The sequence below is a fragment of the Pteronotus mesoamericanus genome, unplaced genomic scaffold (assembly GCF_021234165.1).
Source record: "Pteronotus mesoamericanus isolate MK-2021 breed Mesoamerican mustached bat unplaced genomic scaffold, CSHL_Meso_final contig_105, whole genome shotgun sequence".
Taxonomy (NCBI): domain Eukaryota; kingdom Metazoa; phylum Chordata; class Mammalia; order Chiroptera; family Mormoopidae; genus Pteronotus; species Pteronotus mesoamericanus.
In genome coordinates, this window is record NW_026555006.1 from 1,013,035 (window position 1) to 1,040,735 (window position 27,701).

General features: G+C 34.8%; 1 protein-coding gene across 1 annotated transcript; it reads right to left on the reverse strand.

Moving 5' to 3' along the window:
- On the reverse strand, positions 1-27,701 carry LOC129069610 (putative selection and upkeep of intraepithelial T-cells protein 1 homolog). The gene is made up of 8 exons (XM_054572278.1): positions 27,525-27,701; positions 25,413-25,493; positions 18,964-19,311; positions 18,137-18,418; positions 13,938-14,048; positions 12,096-12,203; positions 1,324-1,446; positions 1-118 (listed from the first exon to the last, which is right to left on the reverse strand). Exons 2-8 carry the CDS (start codon positions 25,486-25,488, stop codon positions 15-17), a joined length of 1,152 nt encoding a protein of 383 aa, XP_054428253.1. The 5' UTR covers positions 25,489-25,493; positions 27,525-27,701; the 3' UTR covers positions 1-14.

The window sequence follows — 27,701 nt, forward strand, 5'->3', positions numbered from 1 at the left end:
TTGCAGGACAACATTCAACCAACTGAGCCATGCTGGTCAGGATGGATCATTTCTTGTGTAGTGTTTTCCATGTCTACATTTTGCTGTTTGCATATCTGCCGAATCTTTTTCTTATATCCTACAAATTAGAGGATAAAATAGAGGTTTAATCAGATTCAAGGTTATTCTTTTTGTCTTTCTGTGATATTAGCAGCCATTGGTGTTCAGTGACTAGGCTATTAATATATTGTTACATTATTTAAGTAATCAGTTTATTGGCAACTATTCCAACACTGTGTATTTATTTTTAAATTAATATTTTATTGACTAAATTTCTTTACTTATTTCATATATATTATTGACTCATCTACTTTTTAATATAGTCTCATTTCCATTTGAATTTTTCTTAAATAATTTTCATATAGTCTATGGTAATGGTGAATTCTTTATGTCCTTGACTATTATTTTCTCTTACTTATAAGAAAGTATTTAGAATAGGTAAAATTGCAGGCTAAAAACACATTTATCCATTAGGATCTCATATATATTGTTTTTGTTCCTTCTAACACCTAGTGATATGCATAGATATTCACTGTTCATTTAATACTATGTTCACTTAAGAAAGTTATACCAACAAAACAATGAAAATTACTCATGATTTTGTGAATTTAAATTCATTTGCAGTAAATTCTTAGGGGAAATTATATATTTGAATAATTGTTGGCCCCATACATATCAAAATTTTTCCATAAAAATATCAGAAGAATTTTTAGCTTCCTACCTATTACTTATGATTCCTGGCTGAACAAAAATGGAGAAATGGTGAAATTCATTTAAGGAGGCAGGATGAGCAGAGTTAAATAATGTTAAAATTGAATCAAATCTTTGTAATTTTCAGTGAACAAAATAACGTAAGGATAAATTAAACTATGTGTACAACAATGTTACAACATGAGCTTGGAGAGAGCTGCACTGTGCTTTTTTAGGGTGGTAGAGATAGAGATGTCAACATAAAAATTGCCCTACGTGTTGCAGGAGGACAGTGGGGAATCTGAGAAGAACAGCTACGATTCTTTGTGTTACTAGCTGAAGTGCAGAGCAGAAGTCTGAAGATCAGGGCAGAAAAAGAGTCAGCCTTTGAGCACTTGAGATGAGACAAGTTAACCTTAGTGTATAAATATATAACTTGATAAAACATAGTTTGGGACTTAGATTGTTTTCCTTCTGAAAAGAGGATGAACCTTGGATGAATAAGCAGGCAGAAAGTGGAGACTTACAAGAGATAAAATATAAATGTATGCTGGAAAAGTGACAGATTAGTCATGACTAACCCTGTCCACTTACCTCTCATTGTCACATACAAACCAGAGATAAATATACTATAATATATCATCATGGAAAATATTATTATTATAATATCCCATATCAAGTCGTTGTAGACGGAAAACACAGGATCTGGAAGAGAGACTGAGTAAGGCATAAAAATTAGAAAATTAGTTAAGTGAGAGCTCGGAGAAGAGAACATTCTGGAACCAGTATTTAACATAACTTTACTTGGTCAGATAACTTATTCTTTAGAAGTTATATTTTAGTTCTAAAATACACTAATCCCATCAACCATAACAACTATATAAAATAGATCCTTTAATATTTTTTTGTTATCTTACTAATTTTGAGTTGATGTTATAACAAAATGAAAGTTAGATGAGTAGATTTTATGTTTGGGAGAGTTGTGGATATTGGGGGATGAAACAGATTGTCACAGACAGAACGGACATCCCTCAAAGAGACCCATTCTCCAATTCCTGGACCTGTAAATGTGTTACATTACATGAAAAAAGAGACTTTGCAGATAAAATTAAGGTTATGAAGCTTAAAATAAGGACATTACCCAGGAATATTTAGGTGGGGCAAATCTAATCATGGAAGCCCAAAAAAGCAGAGACTTTTCTCTGGCTGCAGTCAGAAATATGTGGCAGAAGAAGTAAGAGATTTCAAATGCTGAAATGGACTTGATCCACCATTGCTGATAGAGTATGATAAAAAGCATGTGAAGAAATCCAGGCAGCCTCTTGGCCCCCTGCTGACAATCAGCAAAGGAATGGGAGTAAAGTCCTATAACTGCAAGGAATTGATACTGTCCAACAAACTAAATAAATTTGGAGATAGAGGAGTGAGGCTTTGAGTATAATATATCCTGGTGTAAAATTCCTTTTCATCATGAACTGTGAAACTAAAAAACATTACCTGCTTTAAAATATAATGGTGCAATAAGCATAGGAAAACAGTTATAGACATTCTCAATGAAAGGTAAAGAAAATGAGAAGTAGTTATTACACTCAAGCAATTTCAGAATTCAACTGGGCAAAATCCATTAGGTTTCAAGTTCTAAGGATAATCCTTTGTGACTCATGGCTCTGACCTCTGGGCCTGGAGTCATTGTTTAATTTTCATAAAGGATGGTACATGGTAGTAGGCTGAGTAATGGTTTCCAAAGATATTCCACACCTAATGCATGGTACCTTATGTGGTAAAGGAGTATTTGCAGGTGTCATTAAGTTAAGGATCTTAAGATGGAGAGATTATTCTGAATTATTTGGCCAGGCCCAATGCAATCACTAGTACCCTTGTAAGAGGGAGGTAGTTTATTTTACACACAGAGGAGAGGATGTAAAGACAGAGCAGAGAGAGATTTAAAGATGTTATGCTACAGGTTTTGAAGATGGAAGAATGAGCCCTGAACCAAGAAATGTGAAGATGAAGCTCTAGAAACAGTAAAAAGCAAAGAAATGGATTTTTTGTAGACCATCTGGAGGATGCAGAGCCTTTGTGACACCTTGGATTTAGCTGAGTGGCACCTATCTTGCTCTGAGACATTAAGTTTGTGGTAATTCAATACAGTGGCCACAGGAAAGTAGTATGTGTTTGCAGCTTAGTAGTTTTGTTGTCCTCTTTCCTGTTATAAAATTTTGGAAGTTCAACAGTCTTATTTTATCGTTCTTGTCCCTTATAGCAGAAATTGGTAGTGTTTCTGCTGAAAAAACATTCTTAAGAGCCTTGATGTTTTCCTATGTATGGCATAGGGACAAACGCCATTAGATGAGAGATTACTCAACACATCTTTCCTGCAAAATATCATCTTTATTTCTGGTTTCTGCTGATATTGGTGAGGGTACCCATAAATCACACATCTAATATAATCTAATCATGCAACCCTCTGCATGATTGAATACTCTGATTTTTTGTTCCATCCAAGACTTCAGCAAAAGATTTCCCAAACACACCCTTTGTTTTCTCTATAAAGCATACTTCCCTGACAATGGTTCTCCTAATTTTAGCATCTTTTACGGTCAGAATTACTGAGAACTTCCTACATCATCAAGTCCTGGTTCCTTTCTGCTTAACAGTTGTTATGTCAACCTTTTTTTCTCTTACATTTTACTATAAGCAGCAAAAAGAAAGTAGACCACGTCTTCACATGGGAAATTACAAAACACTTTCAGAAGAATAAAAATAAAAACAGAATGTAACAAAGTGTATGGGAAGCATATAAAACAGCACTTAAAGGAAAAATTATAATTATAAATGTCTAGACTCAAAAAGAAGAAAAGTCTCAAATCTATAAGCTAAATTTACACCATAAGCACACTACATTCAAAGCAGATAGAAGGTAAGAAAATGACAAAAATTTAAGTAGAAATAAGTAAAATAGATAATAGAAAAAACAATAGAGAAAATCAATGAAACCAAGAATGAGTTACTTGAGAAGATAAACAAAATTAACAAACTTCATTAAGATAAAAAAGAAAAAGAGAAAAGACTCTAATTAGTAAAATTAAGGGTGAAAGTGGGGACATAATTTCCAAGATAACAAATAAAAAGGACTTTAAAGGAACATTCTGAAGAAATGGATACTAAAATTTTAGATAACTTAGAGGAAATTGACAAATTAATAGAAAGATCTAAACAGTGAAACTGACTCAGGAAGGAAAAGAACACGTGTATAGACCTATAACATGAAAAAAATTGAAGTAATATGTTTAAAAATTCTTTGCAAAGGAAAGCTCAGGCTCAAATGGCTTCACATGTAAATTCTACCAAACATTTAAAGAATTTATACTAATCAGTCACAAACGTTTTCAAAATATAAAAAAAGACAAAACTACTTCCCAAATGATTGGATGAAACCAGTATTACTCTTATATTAAAACCACACAAAGATATCACGGGAAAAAAATTGCAGACAAATATATCTTATAAATATAGACACAAAATCCTGAACCAGAAGAAATTATTTCTCAATTTAAAAAATAACAATAGCAAACAAAATTGTGCCTTATATAAAAAATAACATTTGCCATAACAATATGGGGCTTGTCTCAGGAAGGAAAGGTTAGTTTAACATCTGCAAATTAATGTACATAATACTACAATAAATAAAGAATCAAACAACATGATTATCTCAATAGATCAGAAAAAGCATGTGATAAAATGCAAGCCCTTTTCATGATAAAAACAATGAAAAAGTCAGGAACAGAAAAGAACTTTCAATTTGATTTCTTTTTTTTTTTAAAGTGTTCCATGAACACACCCACAGCTAACATCAAAGTATGTAGTGAAAGAGTTAATGATGTCCTTTTATGATCAGGAACGATACAAGGATGCCTGCTCTAACCACTTATTATATATTCAATGTTCACTGGATTCCCTACTTAGAGCAATTAGGCAAGAATAAGAAAGAACCAGTATCCAGATTGTAAAGGAAAAAAATAAAATCAATTCACAGATCATATAATGTTATATTGTAGAAAATCCTAAGGAATCCGTGCATAAACACACACAAAAAAAATTAGGACAAATAAGCCATGAATAACTGAATTTAGCAATGTTTCAGGATAAAAGATCAATATACAGAAATCTGTTGTACTTCTATAGTTACAGATTTTTACTTATTTATTTTTAGAGAGAGGAGAAGGGAGGGAGAAAGAGAGGGAAAGAAACATCAGTGTGTGGTTGCTTCTCACATGCCCTCTACTGGGGACCTGGCCTGGAACCCAAGGATGTGCCCTGGCTGGGAATCAAACCAGTAACCCTTTGCTTCACAGTCTGGCACTCAGTCCATGGAGCCACACCAGCCAGGCGTACTCCTATAGTTAGTAATGGTCAAGATAAATGTGAAATTCAGAAAACAGCATTAAAAAGGATAGCATTTGACACACAGAAGCAGGAGCAGTGACTCAGAGATCCAAAGGCTCATTTGTTGCAGGGACAGTGAACCAACTTCAAGGAACAGCATTTCACAGACATGCTAACTTGTCATTTAAAAGCAAGGCTCTTGGTTACAGGTTCTAGATGGTGGAGTAGGAAGATCTTGAGCTCATCTGCTCTCATTGACATCAAAACTACAACTAATATAGAAAAGCTATCTCTGAGAATGACATGAAAACTAGTAGAACAGATTTTATACACCTATGGTTATAAAGAAAAAGCCATATTGAGAGGGGTAGGAGGGAGGGGTACAGACTGAGTAGAGTCAGACCCACCCTAACCTCATTTCCTGTGGAATGCCCCACAAATGGGAGACATATCACAATCATGGAGGTCCCCACTGAAGAGAAAAGGGTTTGAGCCCTGGCCTTGAGGACCAGCACCAGAAAGAGGAGGCTGTAACACTTGGCTTTGAAAATAAGTGGGCCTTATGACTAGGAGAGCCAAACGGCTATAGAAAACAAAGGTTGTGTTCTTTCTGAGTCCCAATGAAAAGGAAGCAGTTTGAAAAGCACCTGGGTCATATATGAAATTGACACATTTACTAATTTTAGGGTGCATGCTGGAAGGACATGGATCTGTTAGAACTTTCTGCAGGGACGGAAGTACTGGCGGGTGCCATTTTTTCCCTTTCTTTACCCTCCTTCCACCTAGCTGGTCTGATGTCAGCAGGTGCTATTTATGACACTCTCCATTAATCTTGCTAACACTATTCACCTCACTCTGGCATTTTCCTCAGGTGCCACCCAGCAGGCACCTCTCCAAAACAGCTCCTGTGCTGTCATACCTGGTGGGCAGCCTTTGTTGTCAGCGGCACACAGCAGTGTGTCTGCAACAATCAAGGCTGGGGCTTGCAGCCAGCCACACTTAAAGCTTACCCTGTATATCAGCATGACCACAACACTTCCAGCTAGGCCTCACAGACAGGAGGGCCAGGGACCAGCCTCAAATGCCAGTGTGTTTTTAGCAGTTGTGGCCCAACTACAACAGCAGGACACACTTGTTCACACAGGAAACACCTCTGGAGCACTCAGCTCTGCTGACAAATGGGGAATCCACCACTGGACCCCACAGGACACTTTCTAAATAAGGCCACTTTTCTAAGACCTATAAATGTAGCCGATCTACATAAAACATAAAAACAAACAAGCAAAAGGAGGAGACAAAAGAATATGTTCCAAACAAACAAACAAACAAACAAACAAACAAACAAAGAACAAGAGAAAATCCCAGAAAAAGAATTAAACAAAACAGAGGTACCTGTCTACTAGATTAAGAGTTCAAAGTAATTTGTCATAAAAATGCTCATCAAACTAGGCAGACAAGTGGAGAACTTCAACAAGGAGATAAAAACTGTTTAAAAAAACCTATCAGAAATGAAGAATATAACAATTGAAATGAAAAATACACCAGAAGGAATCAACAGCAGATCAGATGAGAGAGAAAAATGGATCAGCAATCAGAAAAACAGGATAGTGGAAATCTCCCCAACTGGAAGATTAAAAAAAACAAACAAACAAAAGTTTGAGGATAGCATAAGGAACCTCTGGCATCACATCAAGCATACTAACATTTGCATCATAGGGACTTCAGAAGTAGAAAAGAGAGAAAAGTATAGAAAACCTACTTGAAGAAAAAAATGGCTGAAAACTTCCCTAACCTGGAGAAGGAAACAGCATGGAAGTCTAAAGAGAAAAGAGAGTCCCAAACAAGATCATCGCATAGAGACCCACATCAAGATACATCATAGATAAATAGTAATGGAAAAATAAACAATGAAAAAGACACATTATAATTAAAATGTTAAAAGTTAAAGATAAAGCAAAAATCTCACAAACAGAAAGAAAAAAGCAACTAGTCACATACAAGGGACTGCCCATACGACTATCAACTGATTTTTCAACAGAAATTTTGTAGGCCTGAAGGGAGGGGCACTATATATTCAATGTGATTAAAAGAAAGAATCTACAACCAAGAATACCCTACTCAACAAGGCTATCATTTAGAATTAAAGGAGGGGTAAAAAGTTTCCCACACAAGCAGAAGCTAAAGGAGTTCATTACCACTGAATCAACATTCTAAGAAATGTTAAAGGAAATTCTCTAAGCAGAAAAGAAAAGGCCAAAACTAGAAATAAGAATATATATATGAAAGAAAAAAGATCTCACTAGTAAAGGCAAACAGTTAATAAAGGTAGTAAACTAATAATTTATAAAGCTAGTATAAAAACAATTAACATGACAGTAAGTACATACCTACCATTACTTTATTTTTATATATTTTTATCCACACCTGAGAAACAAAGGGAGAGAGAGAAATAGATATAGAGAAACATCACTCAGTTGCCCTCTGTACGCACCCTTACTGGGGATGGAACCTGAAATCTAAATATGTGTCCTGACGAGGGATCAAAACTGCAACCTTTTTGTGTATAGGATGATGCTCCAACCAACTGAATCACTTGTCCAGGGCAATAATTACTTTAAATATAAATGGATGAATGCTGCCTACAAGAGACTTACTTCAGATTTAAAGACACATAGATTGAAAGTGAATGATAGAAAAAGATATTTCATGAAAACAAAAATGAAAAGAAAGCTGAGGTAGGAATACTTAGACCAAATACACTTTAAAACAAATACTGTAACAGGACACAAGGGTATGGCATAATAATAATGGGATAAATCCAACAAGAAGATATAACACTAGTAAACTCTATGCATCAAGAAAAGAGCACCAAAATACATGCAGAAAATATCAACAGACATAAGGGAGAGATTGACAGTAATAGAATAATAGTAGGGAACTTAAACACCCCACTTACAATGATAGATAGATCAGCCAGACAAAACAGACAAGGAAATATTGGCCTTAAGTGACCGTTAGACTAGATGGACTTAGTATATATGTAGAGAACATTTCATCCCCAAACAGAATATATGTTCTTTTTAAGTGAACGTAAATATTTTCCAGGATAGAACACATGTTGGGTCACAAAATAAGCCAATGAATTTAAGATGGATATCCTATCAAACATTTTTTCTTACCACTATGGTGTGAAAATAGAAATTAAATATAAGAGAAAAACTGGAAAGAATGCATGTGGAGGCTGAACAACATGCTAACAAACAACAAATGGGGCAACGAAGAAATTAAAGAGAAAATCAAAATATACCTTGAGACAATGGAAATTGAAACAACATTAGAAAATCGGTGGGATGCAGCAAAAGCCATTTCAAGGGGGGAGTTTATGGGAACACCAGCCTACCCAAAGAAACAAGAAAAGTCTTAATAACCTAGCCTTACACCTAAAGAATGTAGAAGAAAATTAACTAAAGCGCAATGTTAGTAGAAGGAAGGAAATAATAAAGATCAGAGCAAAAGTATATAAAATTGATGCTGGAGACCTCATTCTCCCTGATTTTAAACTATACTACAAAACTATAGTAATTAAAACAGTATGGTACTGGCACAAAAACAGGCACATAGGTCAATAGAACAGAATAAAGAGTCCAGAAATAAACCTGTGCTTATATAATCAATTAAATTTAGAAGAAAGGAGACACAACTATACAATGAGAAAAAGTTTCCATAAATGGTGCTGGGAAAACTGGACTACTTTCTTACATCATATCTAAAAATATATTCAGTGAATTAGATACTTAAATTTAAGACTTGACAACTTAAAACTAGAAGAAAACCTAGGCAGAAAATTCTTTGACATCAATCTTAGAAATAAGTTTTTGGTTGTGTCTCCTTGAGCAAGAATAACAAAATAAATAAATAAATAAATAGGACTACATTAAACCAAAAACATTTTGCACAGTAAAGAACCATCAACAAAACACAAAGGCAACCTACTGAATGGGAGAAGTTATTTCCAAATGGTATACCTCATAAGAGCTTGATATCCAAAATATGTAAAGAACTTACAAAATTCAGCATTAAAAATCCCACCAAATAATCCAATTAAAAAATGAGCAGAAGACTTGAATAGACATTTCACCCAAGAACACATATACGTGAAGAACAAACAATGAAAAGATGCTCAAAACCACTAATTATTAGGGAAATGCAAGGAAAAACCACAAAGAAATATCCTCTCACACTTGTAAGAATGGCTGTCATCAAAAAGACAAGAAACAAGGGTTGGCAAGAATGTGGATAAAAGGAAAAGAAACCCTTGTGCATTGTTTGTGGTATTGTAAATTGGCACAGCTATTGTGGAAAACAGTATTGAGGTTCCACAAAAAAATTAAAAATAGAACTACCATACAATTCAGCAATTTTAGTTTTGGGAATTTATCCAAAAACAACAAAAACACTAATTTGAAAAGCTAATATGCACCCCTATGTTCATTACAGCATTATTTACAATAGCCATGATATGGAAGCAAACTAGGTATTCATCCATAGATGAATGGAATAAAGAAGATGTGATTTTATTTATATATGTATTTATGTGTATATATATGTATTTATACATGTATATATGTATGTATATACATAAATATATTTATTTGTGTATACACACATACACACACACATATATAATGTAATATTACTCAGCCATAGAAAATAATGAAGTCTTGCCATTTGAGACAACATGGATGGACCTAGAGGGTATTATGCTCAGTGCTATAAGTCAGAGAAAGATAAATATTATATTTCACTTACATCTAGAATCTAAATCATTAAACTAATGAACAAACACAACACACCAAAAAGATTCATAGATAAACAGTACAAACTTACAGTTGCCAGGGGGTTGGGTGATGGGGGAGATGGGCAAAAAGGTGAAGGAGATTAAGAGGTACAAATTTATAACAGAAATAAGTCACAGGAATGTAACATACAACATAGGGAATACAGTCAATAATATCAAAATAATAACCTCGGAAGATGGTTACTAGACTATTCATGGTGATCACTTCATAAGGTACATAAATGTCAAATCACTATGTTGGACACCTAAAACTAAATAATATTGTCAACTATTGGAAGAACTTTATATTTCAGAATGAAGAAAAGAATAGAATTCCTAGGATTAAAATGACAAAATAGAGTGGTACACTGCAAAGCATGAAACATTGTTGAAAGCAATTATATAAGATTTAAATAAACAGAGTGATATCCACATTCTTTTTACTCAATGTTTATAACAGAATTATCAGTAGTAGCCAAAACTGAAAACACCTCAAGGTACATTAATTCAAGAATGAAGAAATAAAACATTCTGTATTCATGTAATGGACTATTATTCAGCAATAAAAAAGAATGAAGAACTGATACATACTAAAACATGAATAAACTTTTAAAACAATATGCTAAGTGAAAGAAATCAGTTAAAAAAGAATAAATATTGTCCGATTCCATTTATATGAAGTGTTTAGAAAAAGCAAATTAAAACCAAGATGAGATACCACTACAAACATTAATCTAAAATTAGTAAGGCTACAGGAACCAAATATTGGAAAACACGAGGAATAAATGTTCTCTTATCCATTGCTGGTGATGTGTAAAATGATACAGATACTTGAGCTGATATAAAGTTAAACATATACATAACACATGGTCCAGGTCGATTTCTAGGTATTTATTTTTTAAAATGCTGATCACAGCTAGTGGTCATTAAACATAAAAATCCACTTATCATCAGGAATATTTTATATTTGCCTCAGACGTCTCTTGAGACAGTTGAGTTGGTTTGTACCTTGGTCTCTTTAGGAGTGAGAACTGAGACTTAGTTGAAATTAAAACCTCCAGGGGATATTTGACTTGTGTTTACTGTTTTTTTCTCCACATTTTATCCAGGTACTTGATTTGCTTATACAAACATTAATTTTCCTTTATTACTGAAAAATATGGTCTTTTTATCCACTGGTTTGATAAGTTTGAAAACAGGGTTTTGCAATTTTCACTGGAAAGAGTTGGGAAAAAGGCTGATGTATGTTGTTCAAGGCTTACCGAGCATGAGGATGAGGATGGGAACTGAGGGACAGAGAGTCCTGCTGGTGAACGCCCTAATTCTCTGAACTTCTCTGTGATTTGAAAGCAATGCCTCAAGTAAAACAAAGAGTTTTACTCCTTTGTTGAATGCTAATTATCCTGTATATCCATTTCTTTAGAATCCTCTAGATAATTAAGAATTGTAACAATTAAACACAATCTGATTTTAAGCAATTATTTTAAATATTTTATGTCTCTTAGAAAATCAAATTTTTACAAAGATTTTTTTGTTGTTAATAAATTGTAAATGTAAACATGTACTAGCTAAAAACAAAGAATTGTCAACTGTCAAAATCATATTTTTGAATATTATTATATTAACCTGCCAACTTTACCTCTGATAGTCTCATTTCATAGACAATAAGTCCAAGGAAGGATTACAGTGTTTCATAATCCTTCTGAAACCACATGCAAACTAAAGAGGTATATGTGAATATTACTCTCAAATGGAAAAAATTTATGTCCAGAGTAATATATTCAATATAGATGCTAAGCCCAAAATAGATAAGAAACAGTGACCTAGAGTCATGAATAGACAGCATTGGTGGCCCCACTAAAGTAAGTGAGTGGTTGTATCCAGCCATATTTTCTGGAGTCAGAATGTGTTCCCTCCTTATAGCAGGAGGCCCTATGTCCTAAAGCACAGTTGAGAACATCAGCAGCAGTTATAGGACCTTCAGTCCTTGACACCCACAACAATCTTAGTGCTGGAATTTGATCCTCTGTAATGTCACCCAAACCACTGTTCTTCCTGGTGATGATGAAAGAGTCACACAGCTTTGGATAAATAACCAAGATTTCCAGGAAAAGAGCAAGTCGCCATTACTGACCCCACTTACCTCTTTTCCGGAATACCATATACATAGAGGGTACTATACAAAAGACTCCAAAACATAGCATTTGAGCAACACTTGTGCTCAACAAATGAATGACGTTACATCGGGACGCTAGAACAGAGAGAGAATTAACAAATGAGGAATGCAGGCATTGCGGGGCATCACTGACCTAAGGAGCATTATCAGAGAAAGCATAGTCATTGCCCCACGCACACTCAACCTAGAGGATTATGGCTGAGGACGCGCATTTAGCTCGTGGGTGGTGGCAGGGCCTTGCAGAACTAGATCTGTAGCTCTCATAGGGCTCAGAGAGTTTCTTTCCTAGCTCTCAGCCCCTAACCTAGCACAAGATTAATCTGTCTGGGGGCCTGGAGAGAGGCCCTAGGAAACTTCATCAGATGTGTGGGGCTTCTGAGGGTTGTGAGACTGACCAGATGGAGCTGTGGTAACACTGAACTGGCTGAAAAAAACCCTATGCTGTGTCCACAGACTCTGAACATACACCTTTCAGCTTGAATCCTACTGTCAAGGGGCTGATTTCTATAAGCTAAACACATATGATTAAAATGCTTTTCCATATATGACTAAAATATGTATCCATTTATTCTTTGATTTATGTCACCTTCCAGAGGAAAGTAAGGTACAATCAGGTACTTTCTAAAGAGACTCAATTGTAGTAAAGTTATGATCTCAGTTCATTAAAAGACTTTCATGGGGAAGCTGGAAAAAGCTAATTGGTAGATATGATGTATCAGTAGGTTAGATTTTCAAAACAAAGAAAATTCCCACAATAACTATGCAACAGACTGCCACGTGAGTTGATAACCTCCTCAGCCATATAAGCTGTGCAGGCAGAAACCTGCAACTAAATACTGGAGAGAAACACAGCGATTAGAGCATGAGAATTGGAGACAAATGCATCTGTGTTCCCATCTTGGCTCTGCCACTTGTGAGCTATGTGAGCCACAACATCTCATCTAAAAAATGCTGACAAAAATAGCACTGCCTTTAGGATTAATTTGGATAAATTCTGTAAAATGGTTATCACAATGTCTAGCATAAGGTAGGCGCTGAATAAATATGGTACCAAGTCTTAAGGATCTGGTAAAAAATGAGCACAATGGATTGTATCTTCTCTTTTGATTCGTCTCCATTAAATCATCCACTCAGTCTCCAAATTCACATCCCTTATCTAGCAGTTAACTGTATATGAGTTAGTTTGCATCGTCATATCCTTGTACCTGATGGTCCACTGTACCATTCAATGATATATTCATAAAGAAAAATGATATAGTCATTTAGTTTAGCCATAAAACCCAAGGAAACAGTATGGTTAAAAAGGATTTATTAGTTTAGAGACCTATTTCTTTTTCATGTTAGTTTTGTTCAAGTCCTTAAATGAAGGTAGTATCTTAAAAATTAATGGGAATCTGTGCAGGCAAAAAGATTGTGATCAAATGAAGTGTATCCTAGAACAAAACTCAGGATTCATCCATCACTAAATTATTTTGACTGAAGCAGAGGTTGGATCCATTTCATTTTGAATGAATATATTCTTATCTAAGACAGAAAGCACTCCTTTGGGGGCACAGAAATAACTGGAGGCCTAAGCAGCTCAGGAGACATACTGACTTCATTCCTCAAAAAGCCTTGTCCTGGGAAGCTCATAATTGACAGGTGTGAAGTCTAACTCTTCTAAAGTGAGAAACAAGCCCTAAGTCATTCTATGTAAAGCTTGGCATGTATTGACAAATGTCATACAGCTTTGGTTAAGCACCCCACGTGACTTGGGCATCACATAAAAAGAGATGCCCTAAGTGACTCCATCCTTTTTGCAGCAATTACCTGTTATTTTGAAACATTGAAAGCCTAGGAGCACAGCAATCAAACTGAATATCACACATAAAATTGAAATTAAAACAATCAGCAAGATGTGGACTGGATAAAACAGGGTATCTGAAAGAAAGAGGAGAATAATTTGAAGTTTAGTAAACCCATGACACGTATAACTGTTGAATTAGGAATTTTACTGCTAATAAGGAGGATTCCCTTTCAGATCTTGTATTTTCTTTATTTTTATTTTTATTATTATTACTTCTATATTTGGGCCAGAGCTAAAGATCAGTGGAACTATTTTACTGGCAAGTACAGAGCCTGGGATTGAGTGTTTTCAGGCTAGAATTTAAACTGAGGCTATGGTGGAAAGAAGTCTCTCTCTTTTCTCTTGCTAATGTTCTGGTACAAAGGTGTCCTGATTATAAAAGAAAGAATCCAGCAGAACCCTGGCCAACATAACGCATGCTGGAAGTTGAGAAGCACAATGGCTGTAAGACAGCTTCAGAATTCTCTCCAGGGAGCTCTTAAGGTAAAAAGGTAATGAAGACAAATAGATTTTTCTTTCTTTTTATGGTTTGCATTTTTAAGTTCTCTCTAATACAGTATTTTCTTTGAAAGTGTTTGTTTCAGTTGTAGCATTTAACTTCTAACCCATATGAAATTTATTTTTGTATAAAGTTATATGTAGGAGTCTTGTTGTTCCTGAGGTATGGTCAATTATTGCAACATAGGAACTTTTTCATCTTTTTAATAATGCATTAAGTTCATACATTATAATTTGGTATACAGTATTTCCTTATGACCTGGATCTCATTCTACCTTTCTTAATTTTTATTATTGGTACAAAGGCCTTTCCCTGTGACAGTAAATTATAGTTTGTGTTCATAAATTATCACAAATGACTTAACTGTTAATTGTTGATAATCACTTTCTTCATTTAAATACATTTCAGACAAATCTTTGGAGGTCTTTTTTAAAAAAAAGTTGGATAAAGTAATTTTGAAGTTAGTATGGAAGAATGAATAACTGTAAATGGTAGAAGTTTAAATAAATAAGGAGGTAGAATTTTTTAATCATATTTAAAAAACTGACTATAATACATGGGGATGTAAAGTACAGCATAGGAAATAAAGTCAATATATTGTAATAACTGTGTATGGTGCCAAGCAGATACTGGATTTATCAGGGTAGTCAATTTGTAAGTTATATAAATGTCCAATCATTATGTTTTACACCTGAAGCTAATATATTGTACGTGAATTATAATGAAAAAATAATTTTTTTTTAAAAACTGAGTATAGTGAAGTAATTATATTGATTTTGTGTTGTTTTTGTCTTTACAGATGTAAATATTCCCATTCAAAACACAATATTCCTCCACGAATATTTATGTTCCTTTGAGGTCTTTTAGACAGAATATCTGTTGTTTTCAAGTAGGTTCTGTATCTGGCTTGTGATTCTGTGCATTTTATGGCTAATCTTAAGCACATGCTATTTTTTCCAAGATTTTTCTTAGGTGTTTTAGCTCTTATTATTACGTCTTTGTTCTAGTGCATAATTAAGAAAATATCTTACATATTTGTCTTTTGGTTGCACATTTGCCTTTACTATGTATATGGTACTTTTTAATGACAATAACAACAATTTTTGGATAGCTTGCCAGGAAAAGCGAAGTTTACCATGCAGTGTTTACGCAAATTTCATGTTTATGTTAAATTTTAACCTGTTCAATGCTTGTGAATTGCATAAAGGTGTGAGACTTTTATTTAATACATAAAATGTGAAAAATAATAACAATATTGCTCATATATAGCGTTCATGAAAGTCTTCTTCTAAATTTATTAATGTTTATATAATTTGATTTTAGTTATTCATTTAATTGCATCAGATAGGGTTCTTTCTTCCCCCAAATATTATGCTTATTTTAAAACCTATCCCAATTTGAATTCTATCTGAAACTAATATTTGAATTCATCTATCAATATTAATTTACAATTATTAATTAACAATTATTAATTTACATAGGAAACAACTATCTTTAGTGAAACAGTAAGAGACATTAAGAAAGTTAAATAATTTCTAATGGAAATTATTATTTTTTATTGATAAAAGGGTGAGTTCAAAACAAATACTTCTAAATATTTCTCTTTGCCTGCTGTGTTTGTTTTTTCCCTACCTCTTTCCTTATTCCTTCTCAGCTACTTTGCAGGTTGCTCTTATTCATCCAAAGGACATCTAAAATGTATGCTCCAAAATTCAGTTCTAGGACATTGGTTTTTCATTTTTTCTGTTCTCATTCCTTTTGTGATTAAAGACATTTACATTACATCTCAAGCCTAGTCTCTTTCACAGAATTTTAACACATGTCTAACTTCTAGTCAACATTTTCATTTGTATGTCTTGTAAGACATGGTCTTGTCTCTAAGCTGTGCTCATCTCACAAACTTCCCCATCTCAGTAGATGAAAACTTGTCTTTCATGACTCAAGCCCCTACCTTCAGAATTATTCTTTACTCTGTTTTTTCTTTCATCACATATTCAATCCATCAGCAAGTCCCATCAGCACTGAATTTAAAATATACATAGAATCTTACCAACTATTACTATTTTTTCTGCCACATCTATTTCCCAGATCATTGTTATAGACTTCTATCTAGTCAGGGTAACAATCTTTTTTTTCTAGTCCATTTTCTAATCCTCCAGGAAGATTAGAGAGCATATTTAGGATAAAAGATTGTGCTTTCATTCAGACTAGAAGTCTCCCTGAAGTGACATCTGAAGACTCACCACTCTGTTCCTGTAATCAGCCTAGGTTTCTCTGCATAGGTGTTAGCTAAGGGTACCTTTGTCACACATAGGACATAGCCTGTTCCTAATGCTTCTGATGTCCAGCCTCTATGCTTCTGACAGTGATATATTGACCAACAGTCAGAAAACCTGTGTTTTAGTTCCATATTTTACTTTCTGTTGATTTGACTGGCTTCTCTCAACATCTATTTACCTATAAAAAGCCATAGTAATCCTTTCTAACTGAATATTCAGGAAGTTCTAAGGACAGTGTTAGTACTGAATATTAAATAACAGTAAGCAAAGATTTTTGCTTCTACTAATACATTTATACTACAACATGTCACAAAAACCCATGAAGTATGATTATACATCTAAGATGAGAAAACTATAGTCAGAAAGGTGAGTGACATCCTTTAAGTCACTGAGCTAAAAACTTGTTAAGGTTACACATGAACATCATGAATGAAAATGGGGTTCTGTAATAAATCAGTGACCAAAAGTAACCTCACAGGGTGATTTGATCATAAAGTCCTAACTGGGCAGGTCATGGTGAGTAATTATACCCTAGGCCTATAACTTCTTTAGTAAAAGGTATATTTTCTCCTTAATCAAGACATATCCATTGTTCTTGTGCATCTAGATTAACAGACCTTTGAAACACCAGACTAATATTCTTTTTCAGACTCCTGAGAGGCATAACCACACTCAATGGATCACAGTCTTGTTAACTACCATGTAACCTAATCATGGCAATTCCCCCCGCTTGCTTTCTCCCACCTCCATGTAATTTTCCTCATGTTTCCTCAATTCCAAATGTATAAAAAGAATGGAAAAAATGTCATTCTTGTGAGCATTTGAAATCTTATTTCCAGGCATGTTCAGCTCAAATAAACTCAAAAAAATTCTCTACAGGTTTGGATATTCTTGTGTGAGCAATATTGTGAGGGTCTAATGAGATAATGACCTTCCCTTTACAGCTGTAATGTATATTTTGGTTATGGATTGTCATTATTCTTCTAATTAATTTTTATCTTCTAAAGCCCTCCTCTCAGACCCGGCTAGTGTGGCTCAGTGTCTTGAGCACTGGACTGTGAACTAAAGGATCACTGGTTTGATTCCCAGTCAGGGCACACGCCTAGCTTGTGGGCCAGGTACCCAGTAGGGGGTGCTCAAGAGGCAACCACAGATTGATGTTTCTCTCTTCCTTCCTTCCTGTCCCTAAAAAAGTAAATTAAAAAAAAAATATAAAGCCTTCCTGTCAGCACCTGACAATATCTGTATACCAAAATCCATAAACAGTTTTAAAGAGTCACATTCAAATACTGCTTGATAATGTACAAAGCTTTTTAACATTAATTATTTCATTTATTTTCTCTATATGTTGCTTTATTGACAACCAAACCCTACCAAACACTCACCAGCTAAAGAGATATTTATTTGCTTCCCTTCACCTGACAGAGGGTTGTGAATGTAGCAAATCACATTGCTTTGTGATGCACTTCTGAGGAAAAGAATCATCTTCATATAGAATAATCCGGCTCCATCCAGTGAATAGGATTTTGATGAATATGGAACTACCTCTCCCTTGTTGTCTCTCCACTCCATCTGGGGCTGTGGGAACCAACCTCCTGAGTTACACTCCACCATAAGTCCACCAGTACTAAGTTCCTCAATATAGATCTGTGTCTCCAAGCCTAATGCTGGGTAAATGAGATAGAAATCAAGATAGTTATTGTACTGAGGTTGAGTCATAGATAGAGAACAGACTCACAGCTCTGGAGATGGGGTTGGGGTAGAGAGATCAAGCTAAAAAGAACAAAAGCTTATGAACACGGACAACAGTGTGGTGATTGAGGGGGTGGAGAGGACTGGGTGGGGGTGGAAAAGGGTATAAAGGGGATAAATGATAATGTAAAAATAAAATAAAAAATAAGCTATTATTAAAAAAAGAAAGTTGAAAGTTAAAGTGTCTTATTAATCTTGTTTTCTGCAATGTAAGAAGGGGTAAATACTCAAATCCATATCCAGCTTACAAATTAGACTATATTTGGTCACCCAACACTGTTTATGTATTGCATAGTATATTTTTGCAGTAAATAGAAGAGGGTTCCTTGCTATTTACAACACAAAGTATTTTGAAAAATGTAAAAGAGACAAGAAATAGAAAAATAATAATATATTTTCCACATATTTCAGTTCATGGGGCCACAAGGCCATTGATATGCATGTTCTACCATAAACCTACCTGCTACACTCAGGTTCATGCTGGCCACATCCCTGAAGTCACTGTCCTTAAACGAACACTGGTATGGTCCATTATCAGAAATGCTGACATTATGAAGTCTGAGAGTCACTTTGCCATCCCCAATGGCCTCTTTCACAAACTCTATGCGATCCATATATTCTGGGGTAACATTCCCAGTCACTTCACGGCCATCTCTGTATAGGTGAACAAGCTTGGAATGATTACCCTTGAACCAGGACACCTCCATGTGTTTTGCACTTCGTGGTGGGGACAACTGGCAGCTAAGCTCAGCCTGCCCTCCTACTGTAGCCACCAAGTGTCCTGTGGGAGTGATAACGGTCCACTTTTCTGTAGAGAAAGATAAAAAAACTAGGATAAATTTGAGGCCAACAGCATCTCTATTGCTATATATTCAAGGACATACTGTATTCTTCCCATCTGACCTTGCCATTTTAAATGTCCAGCTCTGAATATATCCCCTTATGTTTAAATCAATATTTTATTTATTGAAAAGACCAATGTTACTACATTATTCTCTTTAAAATATACTTACTTGGGTTCTGGGAAGATGGCAGCGCAGACAGCACCAGGGATATGACTCCTACTTAGACAATGATTGCACTGGCAGAATTTCCCTGAGGTAAGTATTTTGGAACTTAGTCTATTGGAGGCCTTCAACTTCCAGGGGGAAGTTTGGATGGTAAATTGTATTAATTTTGGTCAATTTCAGTTCATACCACAGTAACACCTACCCATTTCCAACTATCAGCCCCAGGACAGGCGGCTGTGCAACTCTCCCTGGAGCAGTGTTCATATATTTTATGGGAGCCAGAGCAGGCAAAAAACAGAACAAACAAAACCAAAAAACCCTGTCCTTCAAGTACTGGGGATCTGTGCTGTGCTCACTGATTGTTGCTTCCAACCATAGATATTGGAAGCCAAAGAGACAAGTGGTCGTGGTGATGTAACTTCTCCTGTTTTTTCAAGCTCTTCCCCTCTCTAACTGAAGTGACAACCAGGGAATTTAAAGAGTCAGAATTTTTTCATTCACTCCTTCTGATACAGAAAGACCTGATCAGATCACTGGGGAAGATTAAGGCGGGACTGTAGGGCTGTAGGAAGAGGTTGCAGTGATAAACAGTCTAGGAGTCTAGGAAGGGACTGACTGAGAAGCTGAACCCTTCCTGAGCGTGTGGAATCGCTGGCCAGAAGATTTAAAATAAAAGGAGGGCAGAGACTGGCTCTTGGGCGCTCTTCCTTGAGGGTGCCTACATGACCGTGCTGCAACTGCCTGCATTTCCCAAAGGAGGATATTTTGGATTTTGGATGGGAGAAGAAACTCCAGGCACAGCCTAGGATCAGGCTGGCCTGGTAGAAGGTGGCAAGGTTATTTTTCTTCGGGTGTTCTAGAAGGGATGGGCTCTGAGGGAGAAGACTGCCATTCTTCTAAAGTTTTGTAGCTTGTGTTACCTTATATTGTTTTAGTATGTAAACTAATTCTGTAGAAATTAGATAATTAAAAACCAACAGGGGGAATGGTAGCTAAAGAGTTTAGCCTTAATTGATAGGTTTAAGTAGTTAAAGCTGTAACTAAAGAGTTAAAGATTTTCTCCTCAATTGATAGCCTTAAGTGACTAATGCATGTGGAAAGCTGTTACTCCAAAATTGTATAGCTTTTGAATAAGACTCCTTTCCTTTATCACCAAACCTTTGCCTCTGGAATTTTCCCTAGAGGGTGGCAGCGGGTGGTTAGCACCCCACATGCTGTTTGGTAACAATTCATTTTTCTCTTTTCTCCTTTTGGGAAGCAGACATTAAAGATTAGAATATTCAAAAGCAAGTGCATATATGGGGGAAATTAGAAAGTTTGGACCACACATGCCCAAGAAAAGGGACAGCCTTATAAAAACCTGAGGAGATCTGAAGTTTATACCTTATAGTGATCCTTGGCACACAGACAGCTTACAACAATAAAATAAAACAAAACAAAGAAAATAAAACAATAACAAAAAGCCAAAAATCCCTGCAAAAGGAGGGGATTTTGAGTGTCCAGTTTTCATTTAAAAAATTCACAAAATATACAAAGAAACAGGAAAATATGGCACATTGCAAGGACAAAGACAAACAGAAACTTGTGAAAAAAGACCTGATGGCAAATCTATAAGTAAAGACTTTAAAAGACCTGTCTTAAGATGCTCAAATAAAACTACAGGAAGAGGTGAGAAATCAAGAAAAAAATGTATGAACAAAATGAAAATATAAATAATAACCTAGGAACCTGAAAAGAAAATAAAAAGGAATTCTGGAGCTAAAAAACACAACAGAAATGAAAAATTCACTGGTGGGTTACAAAGGCAGATTTAAACAGAAAGAAAAAGATCAGTGAACTTGAAAGCAGGAGAATGGAAATTATTAAATCTGGGGAACAGAAAGAAAAAAGATTGAAGAGTGACCAGCGCTTAAGGGATTTGTGGGACATCATTGACTAGACCAATATATTTATTGTGGGAGTCCCAAAAGGAGAAGAGAGAGAATGAGACAAAGAGAATGTTTGGTATAATAGGCTGAAAACTCCCCAAATGTAATAAAAGACATGACTCTAAACATCCATGAAGTTCAATAAAATCTAATTAAGATAAACTCAAAGAGAATCACAAATAGACATTTTCAAATCAAACTTTCAAAGAACAAAGACAAAATCTTGAGAGCAGCAAAGAAGAAGCAACTCATCACATACGAGGGATTATAAGCAGAATTCTCATCAGAACTTTGGAAACCAAAGGCAGGGAAAAATATATACAGAGTGCTGAAAGAAAAACAAAACAAAACAAAACAAAACAAAAAACTAAACACTGTTAATCAAGAATCCTATGTCCAGCAAATTGTCCAGAGGTGAGTAAGAAATTAAGACATTCCCAGAAAAATGTGAGGGAGCTTGTAACCACTGTATCTGCTCTACAACAACAAAAATAATGCTCAAGGGAGTTAACAGTGACCTGAAACTGAAGAAATGAAGTACTAAATAAAGGTAAATACATGAGCGATGGTAAAAGCTATTATTGTTATAACAATGGTTTCTTTTTCATTTATCAATTTTTTTTTTTTTTAAAGAGAGAGAGAAATATGACTGGGGATTGAACCCACAACCTTGGTGTATGGGGATGATACTCTAACCAAATGAGCTACTTGGCCAGGGTGTAACAATAATTTCCAGCTCTACTTTTTGTTTTCTATGTCATTTAAGAGACTAATACATTTTTCAAAAACTTATTAGTCTAAAAGCTAACACTATTGTAACATTGGTTTATAAGTCTACATTTCATATTATATAATATAAGAGACTAATGCAATTAAAAGAGATATTAGTTTGTGTCTTAGGGCACAAAATGCACAAAGATGTAATTTTTTACTGTCAACAAGTAAAAGGGATAGGTACAAAGCAGTTAAAGAAAAAGAGTTTTTTATATTTTTAAAGTTAAGCTGTTATATATTCAAATTAGAGTATTATTATTTTTGGATTTTACATGCAATCCCCATGATAACTCCAAAGAAAATAACTAAAGAATATGTAAAAAAGGAAATAAGGAAGGAATTTAAATGTTTCAATACAAACAATCAACTAGACATAAAAAAAGAAGGTCGCCCTGGCTGGCGTGGCTCAGTAGATTGAGTGCTGGCCTGTGATCAGAAACATCACCGGTTCGATTCCCAATCAGGGCACAAGCCTGGTTTGTGGGCCAGGTCCCCAGTTGGGGGCATGCGAGAGGCAACCAATCGATGTCTCTCTCACACATTGATGTTTTTCTCCCTCTCTTTCCCCCTCCCTTCCCCTCTCTCTAAAAATAAATAAATTTTTTAAAAAAAGAAAGCAATGAAGAAAATGAGAGACAACAAAGCTAAATGTCATACAAAAAAAATTAAAAATGACCAAAGTAAGTCATTACTTCCAAAAACACACCATACAACCATATCCTATCTGCAAAAGACTTACTTAGATTCACAAACTCAAATAAATTGAAAGTGAAATGATGGAAAAAGATAATCCATGCAAGAGGAAAAAATGATGATGATTGCACAACATAATGTATTTAATATTAGTGAACTGTGCAATTAAAATTAGTAAAGATAGTTAATGTTATTTTATCTGTATTTTACCACAATGAAAATTTATACTTGATAGAAAATAGAACCACACATGGCAAAAAAGAATAACATCGAAGAACAAGGATAATAAATAGAAAACAGCAACAAACATGTTAGATATTAATCCAGTTATATCAAGAATTACTTTAAACATCAGTGGTCTCAGTACACCAATTAAAAGACAGAGATTGTCAGAGTGACTTGAAAAAACAAGACCCGATGAAATGTTGTCTATAAGAAACCCACTTTTAATATAGAGTATCAGCTTTACAAGAAGAAAAGTGTGACAGATACAAAACAGGGAATGCTATTCAGCCTTAAAAAATAAAATTTCATGTGCTACAACATGAATGAACCTGGAAGATAATATATTAAATTAAATAAGCCAGTTACAGAAGGACAAATACTGCACAATTCCACTTATATGAGGTATCTAGAGTAGTCAAACTCATAGAAGCAGAGGGTAGAATGATAGTTTTTTTTTTTGTGACTGAAAGGAGGGAAAAATAGAGTTGTTTCCAAATAGGTGTTTTGATAAACAACACTATACTGTTTTATAGGTAATGGGAATACCTTATAATAACGAAAAATTTTTAGGATTTCCAGTCAAGAGGGAGGCATAAGTAAACACAGCTCACCTCCTTGCACAACCACATCAAAATTACAATGGAACTAGACCAACCATCACTCAGAACCATTAGGAATCAAGTTGAACGGAAATCTGATAACTAAAGGAGAAACCGTACCCATTCAGGCTGGTAGGAGGGACAGAGATGCAGAACTTCTTCTAACATTTCTTGTAAGCTCTGTAAGTGAGCTGAGCCCCCACCCTTGCTTCTTTCAAGAACTTTTCTTTCATTTTCTGCAGTTTTAATATGATATACCTTAATGTAATTTTTAGGGGTTTTTTTTGTTTGTTTGTTTTGTTTTAGTGTTTATCCTGTTTAGTGTTCTCTAAGCTTCCTGGATCTATGGTTTGGTGCCTGCATTAATTTAGGGAAATTCTCTGTCATTATTGTTCCAAATATTTCTTCTATTCCTTTCTCTTTTCCTCCTCCTCTGTTTATTCTCATTAAATGTGTATCATGCTTTTTATATTGTATCACAGCTATTGGATTTTCTCTTTCTCTTAAAACTCCTTTTCTATTTGTTTTTCAGTTTTGAAAGTTTATATTTATATATCTTCAAACTCAAGAGATTCCTTCCTCATTCACATCTAATCTACTATGAGTCCATGAAAGGCATTCTTCATTCCTGTTACAATGTTTTTAACCTCTATGAGTTTTAAAATTCTTTCTTAGAATTCATATTTGTCTGCTTACATTTCCCATCTGGTCTTGCATGTCACCTGCTTTTCCATTAGAGCCTTTAGTATACTAATTATAATTTTTATATTAAATTCCCAATTTGATAATTCTAAAATGTTACCATATCCAAGTTTGGTTTTGATGTTTGCTCTGTCCCTTTCACCTGCATTTTTTGCCTTTTAGTATACCTTGCAACTTTTTGTTGAAAGCCAAACATGATAGAATGGGTAAAAGAAACTCTGGTTAAAGGTTTTTAGTGATGGGATAAGTGTAGGGGGGAGATGGTGTTCTTCAGTCCCGTGATTAGACCTCAGTCTTTTATTGAGCCTGTGTTCCTGGCTGTGAACTTCATAAGTGCATTTCAGTCTCCCCCTCACCCCTAGGTGGGCTGAAGTTGGATATTTCTTTACCACGAAGTAGTTAGACCCTGATGAGGCACTAACAGTTTAGGCTCTGGGAAAGTAGTCTCTCTCGCAGGCAACCCTTGTTAAGAAGACCATAATTTCAAAGATGGTTACTTTTCTCCTCCCTCTGCCTAAAACATAAAGGTTTTTTTTCCCCCCTCCAATATTCACTGTAAGATCCTAGTAAAATCCTGGAGGTAAAATTCACAAAAGTTAGTTCTCCCATGACTCGGCCTTTTTGGAGTTTTTAACTCAGACTGGTCCACAGTGAGCCCCCAGCAATTCAGTAATTACAGCTTAGATCTTCCTACCCTGGTGCTGGTTCTCAGGGAGTGTTCTGGTCCGCAGGTTTTGAGTTTCTACCTCTGATATTTCTCTAACTCACCCATTTGGGGACAGCAACTTGTCTTATGACCTCACTCCCCTGTTGGACCCAAAAAGAGTTTTTGATTTTTAATTTTTTTCAGCTTTTTAACTTGATGTCAGGATGCAGTGATGACTTCCAAGCTCTTCACATGCTGAACTGGACACTGGAAGCCCGCCCTAGGTTCTTTCCATAGCTGTGATTCAGTAAGAAAAAAATAGATGTTCTCACCTGATGCTGATGTGATCACTTGTAGGAGAAGAAAGCCCACATAATACCCAGAAAAAAAAGAGCATTTAGGTTTCATTATGCCTGGAAAAAAGACAAGAAGAAAGTCATAGTCTATGAAACATTGGTAGGAATTGTCAAGGTACATGAAATTAAATAAAAAACATGAAAAGGAACAATGTCTCAGTGTTCAAGAAAATGACATTGTCCCCAAAAGTGTTCTGATCAGAAAAGGTCTTTCCAGTCCCTTTCACCCACTAAATCACACTTCACTTTTTCTCTCTCACTTTGTAACCTAACCTACTAAATGACCATTTTCTCCAATAGGTATAACAAATTAAAAGACAGAGATTGTCAGAGTGACTTGAAGAAAAGTGTGACAGATACAAAACATTGTAAAATGGAGCAGAAAGAATATTCTAAGTTAAAGAATTGGGGGAGGAAATTAAAAAATGGCACAAATGCATAAACGCATAAATGTGCATGGCAAAGTAAGGGAAGTATTTTTTAAAATTCATTTCTTTGAACAATTAAGACAAAACCAAATTGTGGTAGAACTGAGAAAGCTTGTTAATAATTTTATGTATTATTTATTAAAAAGGAAAAGCTGCTGAAATAGTAACTGGACATCCTGTGTTTTATCTGGCAACCTACTCTAATTCATAGTCACAAACATGAGTTGATTCACAGGGTCAATAAGTAAAAAAAAAATACATAAAACCAACAACCATAATTTGCTCAGACAATATATATATCTTAAAGGGAGATGTAGGACTTCATTAAAATCATAGCCATGTGCTAAAGAAATGAGTCAAGATCTGAAGGAAGAAATTCCTATGGTCCTTGACACTAACAAAATCTATCTACTATTGAAAACTATTTGGCCTGTATAAAGCCAATATGAAAACAATTAAAATTATGGTAATTTATAATTTAATATTTTATGTATCTGACAGATATGAAAAATGATTATCAGCAACACTTGCCCATTAGACTATTCATATCCCATTTTGTGGAATTATGTTGGCATAGCACCCAGAAAAAAGATTATAATTTCTAAAGAGATGTATTAATCTCTAGATGACTTATAGCTGCTCTGGTACCTCCTTCCTTTACCACTCCTATTCAGAATCAGCAACTTAAAAACCTTAAATCTGTGAAAGACAAATATTCATTTTTAAAGCCAACTATAAGAGAAATAAAAGGATATGGCTATATTAAGACTTATATCCAAGAGCTAAGAATAGCTTTATTTGTAACAGTCAACAACTGGAAATAATTCAAAATTTTATTTATGATGAATGGACAAACAAGTAATGCTACATCTATATGATGTAACATATAAAACAATAAAAAAGGAATAAGCTGTTTCTATACTTGTGGGAATCTCGAAAGGATTGTGCTATGTTAAAGAAGTCAGGCAGAAAAAAATGGTCCATACTGTGTGACTTCATGAATATAAAATTCTAGAAATTGCAAATAATCTCTATAAAAGTAAATCAGTGGTTGCCAGAGGGGGGAAAATGGAGAAGAAGGAATAATTACAAAAGTACTTGAATTTTTCATCATTTTGGGAGTGATGGATATGTTTATTATATTGATTAGTGATAGTTTCACAGGTATATACATATATAAAACAAATTATTCACCTTAAACATGTACAGTTTGTTGCATGTCAACTATACCTCAATAAATCTGTTTTTTTGTAAAGTCAACTTTTAAAATACAATTAAAATGTTAATAATAGCCTGTTAGGCAGTATTTACATTTAATAACTGTACCATTTATATCAGGTCTAAAGCATTGGCATCAATGTAAGCTTTCTTTGAGTTATTTACAAAACAGATTGGCTAAGGGATGCCATTTCTGGGTCCCAGGGCAGAGAGGACTAGTTTTTAATTATTAGCAATCCAATATTAAAAAAACTGAAAGCAGATCTTCTCTTTTGAAACACTGCACTGTCTATTAACTTTCTACATTTTAGATACCACTTTTCTGTGATGAGAAGATTGGCAAGGCATTATGGAATTAGAACTAAAAGAACCACTAATACCATGATTTAGAAGATGGAGTATAGCCTTGTCCCTGATCATTATTCACAATTTGATCACTTACTTGAGCTCCAGGATGCAGAGAAAATTTCCTTCTGGTTCTTCCGAAAGTCGTCTCAGTGTCTGAAGGTGATTTAGTAGTGTTCTTCCACCAATAGTCAGGAACAGGTAATATACAGCCAAAGTGGGCACTCTGTTAACCAGAGCTTCCATCTATTGCCTGCCAGTGGAATATTTTTTT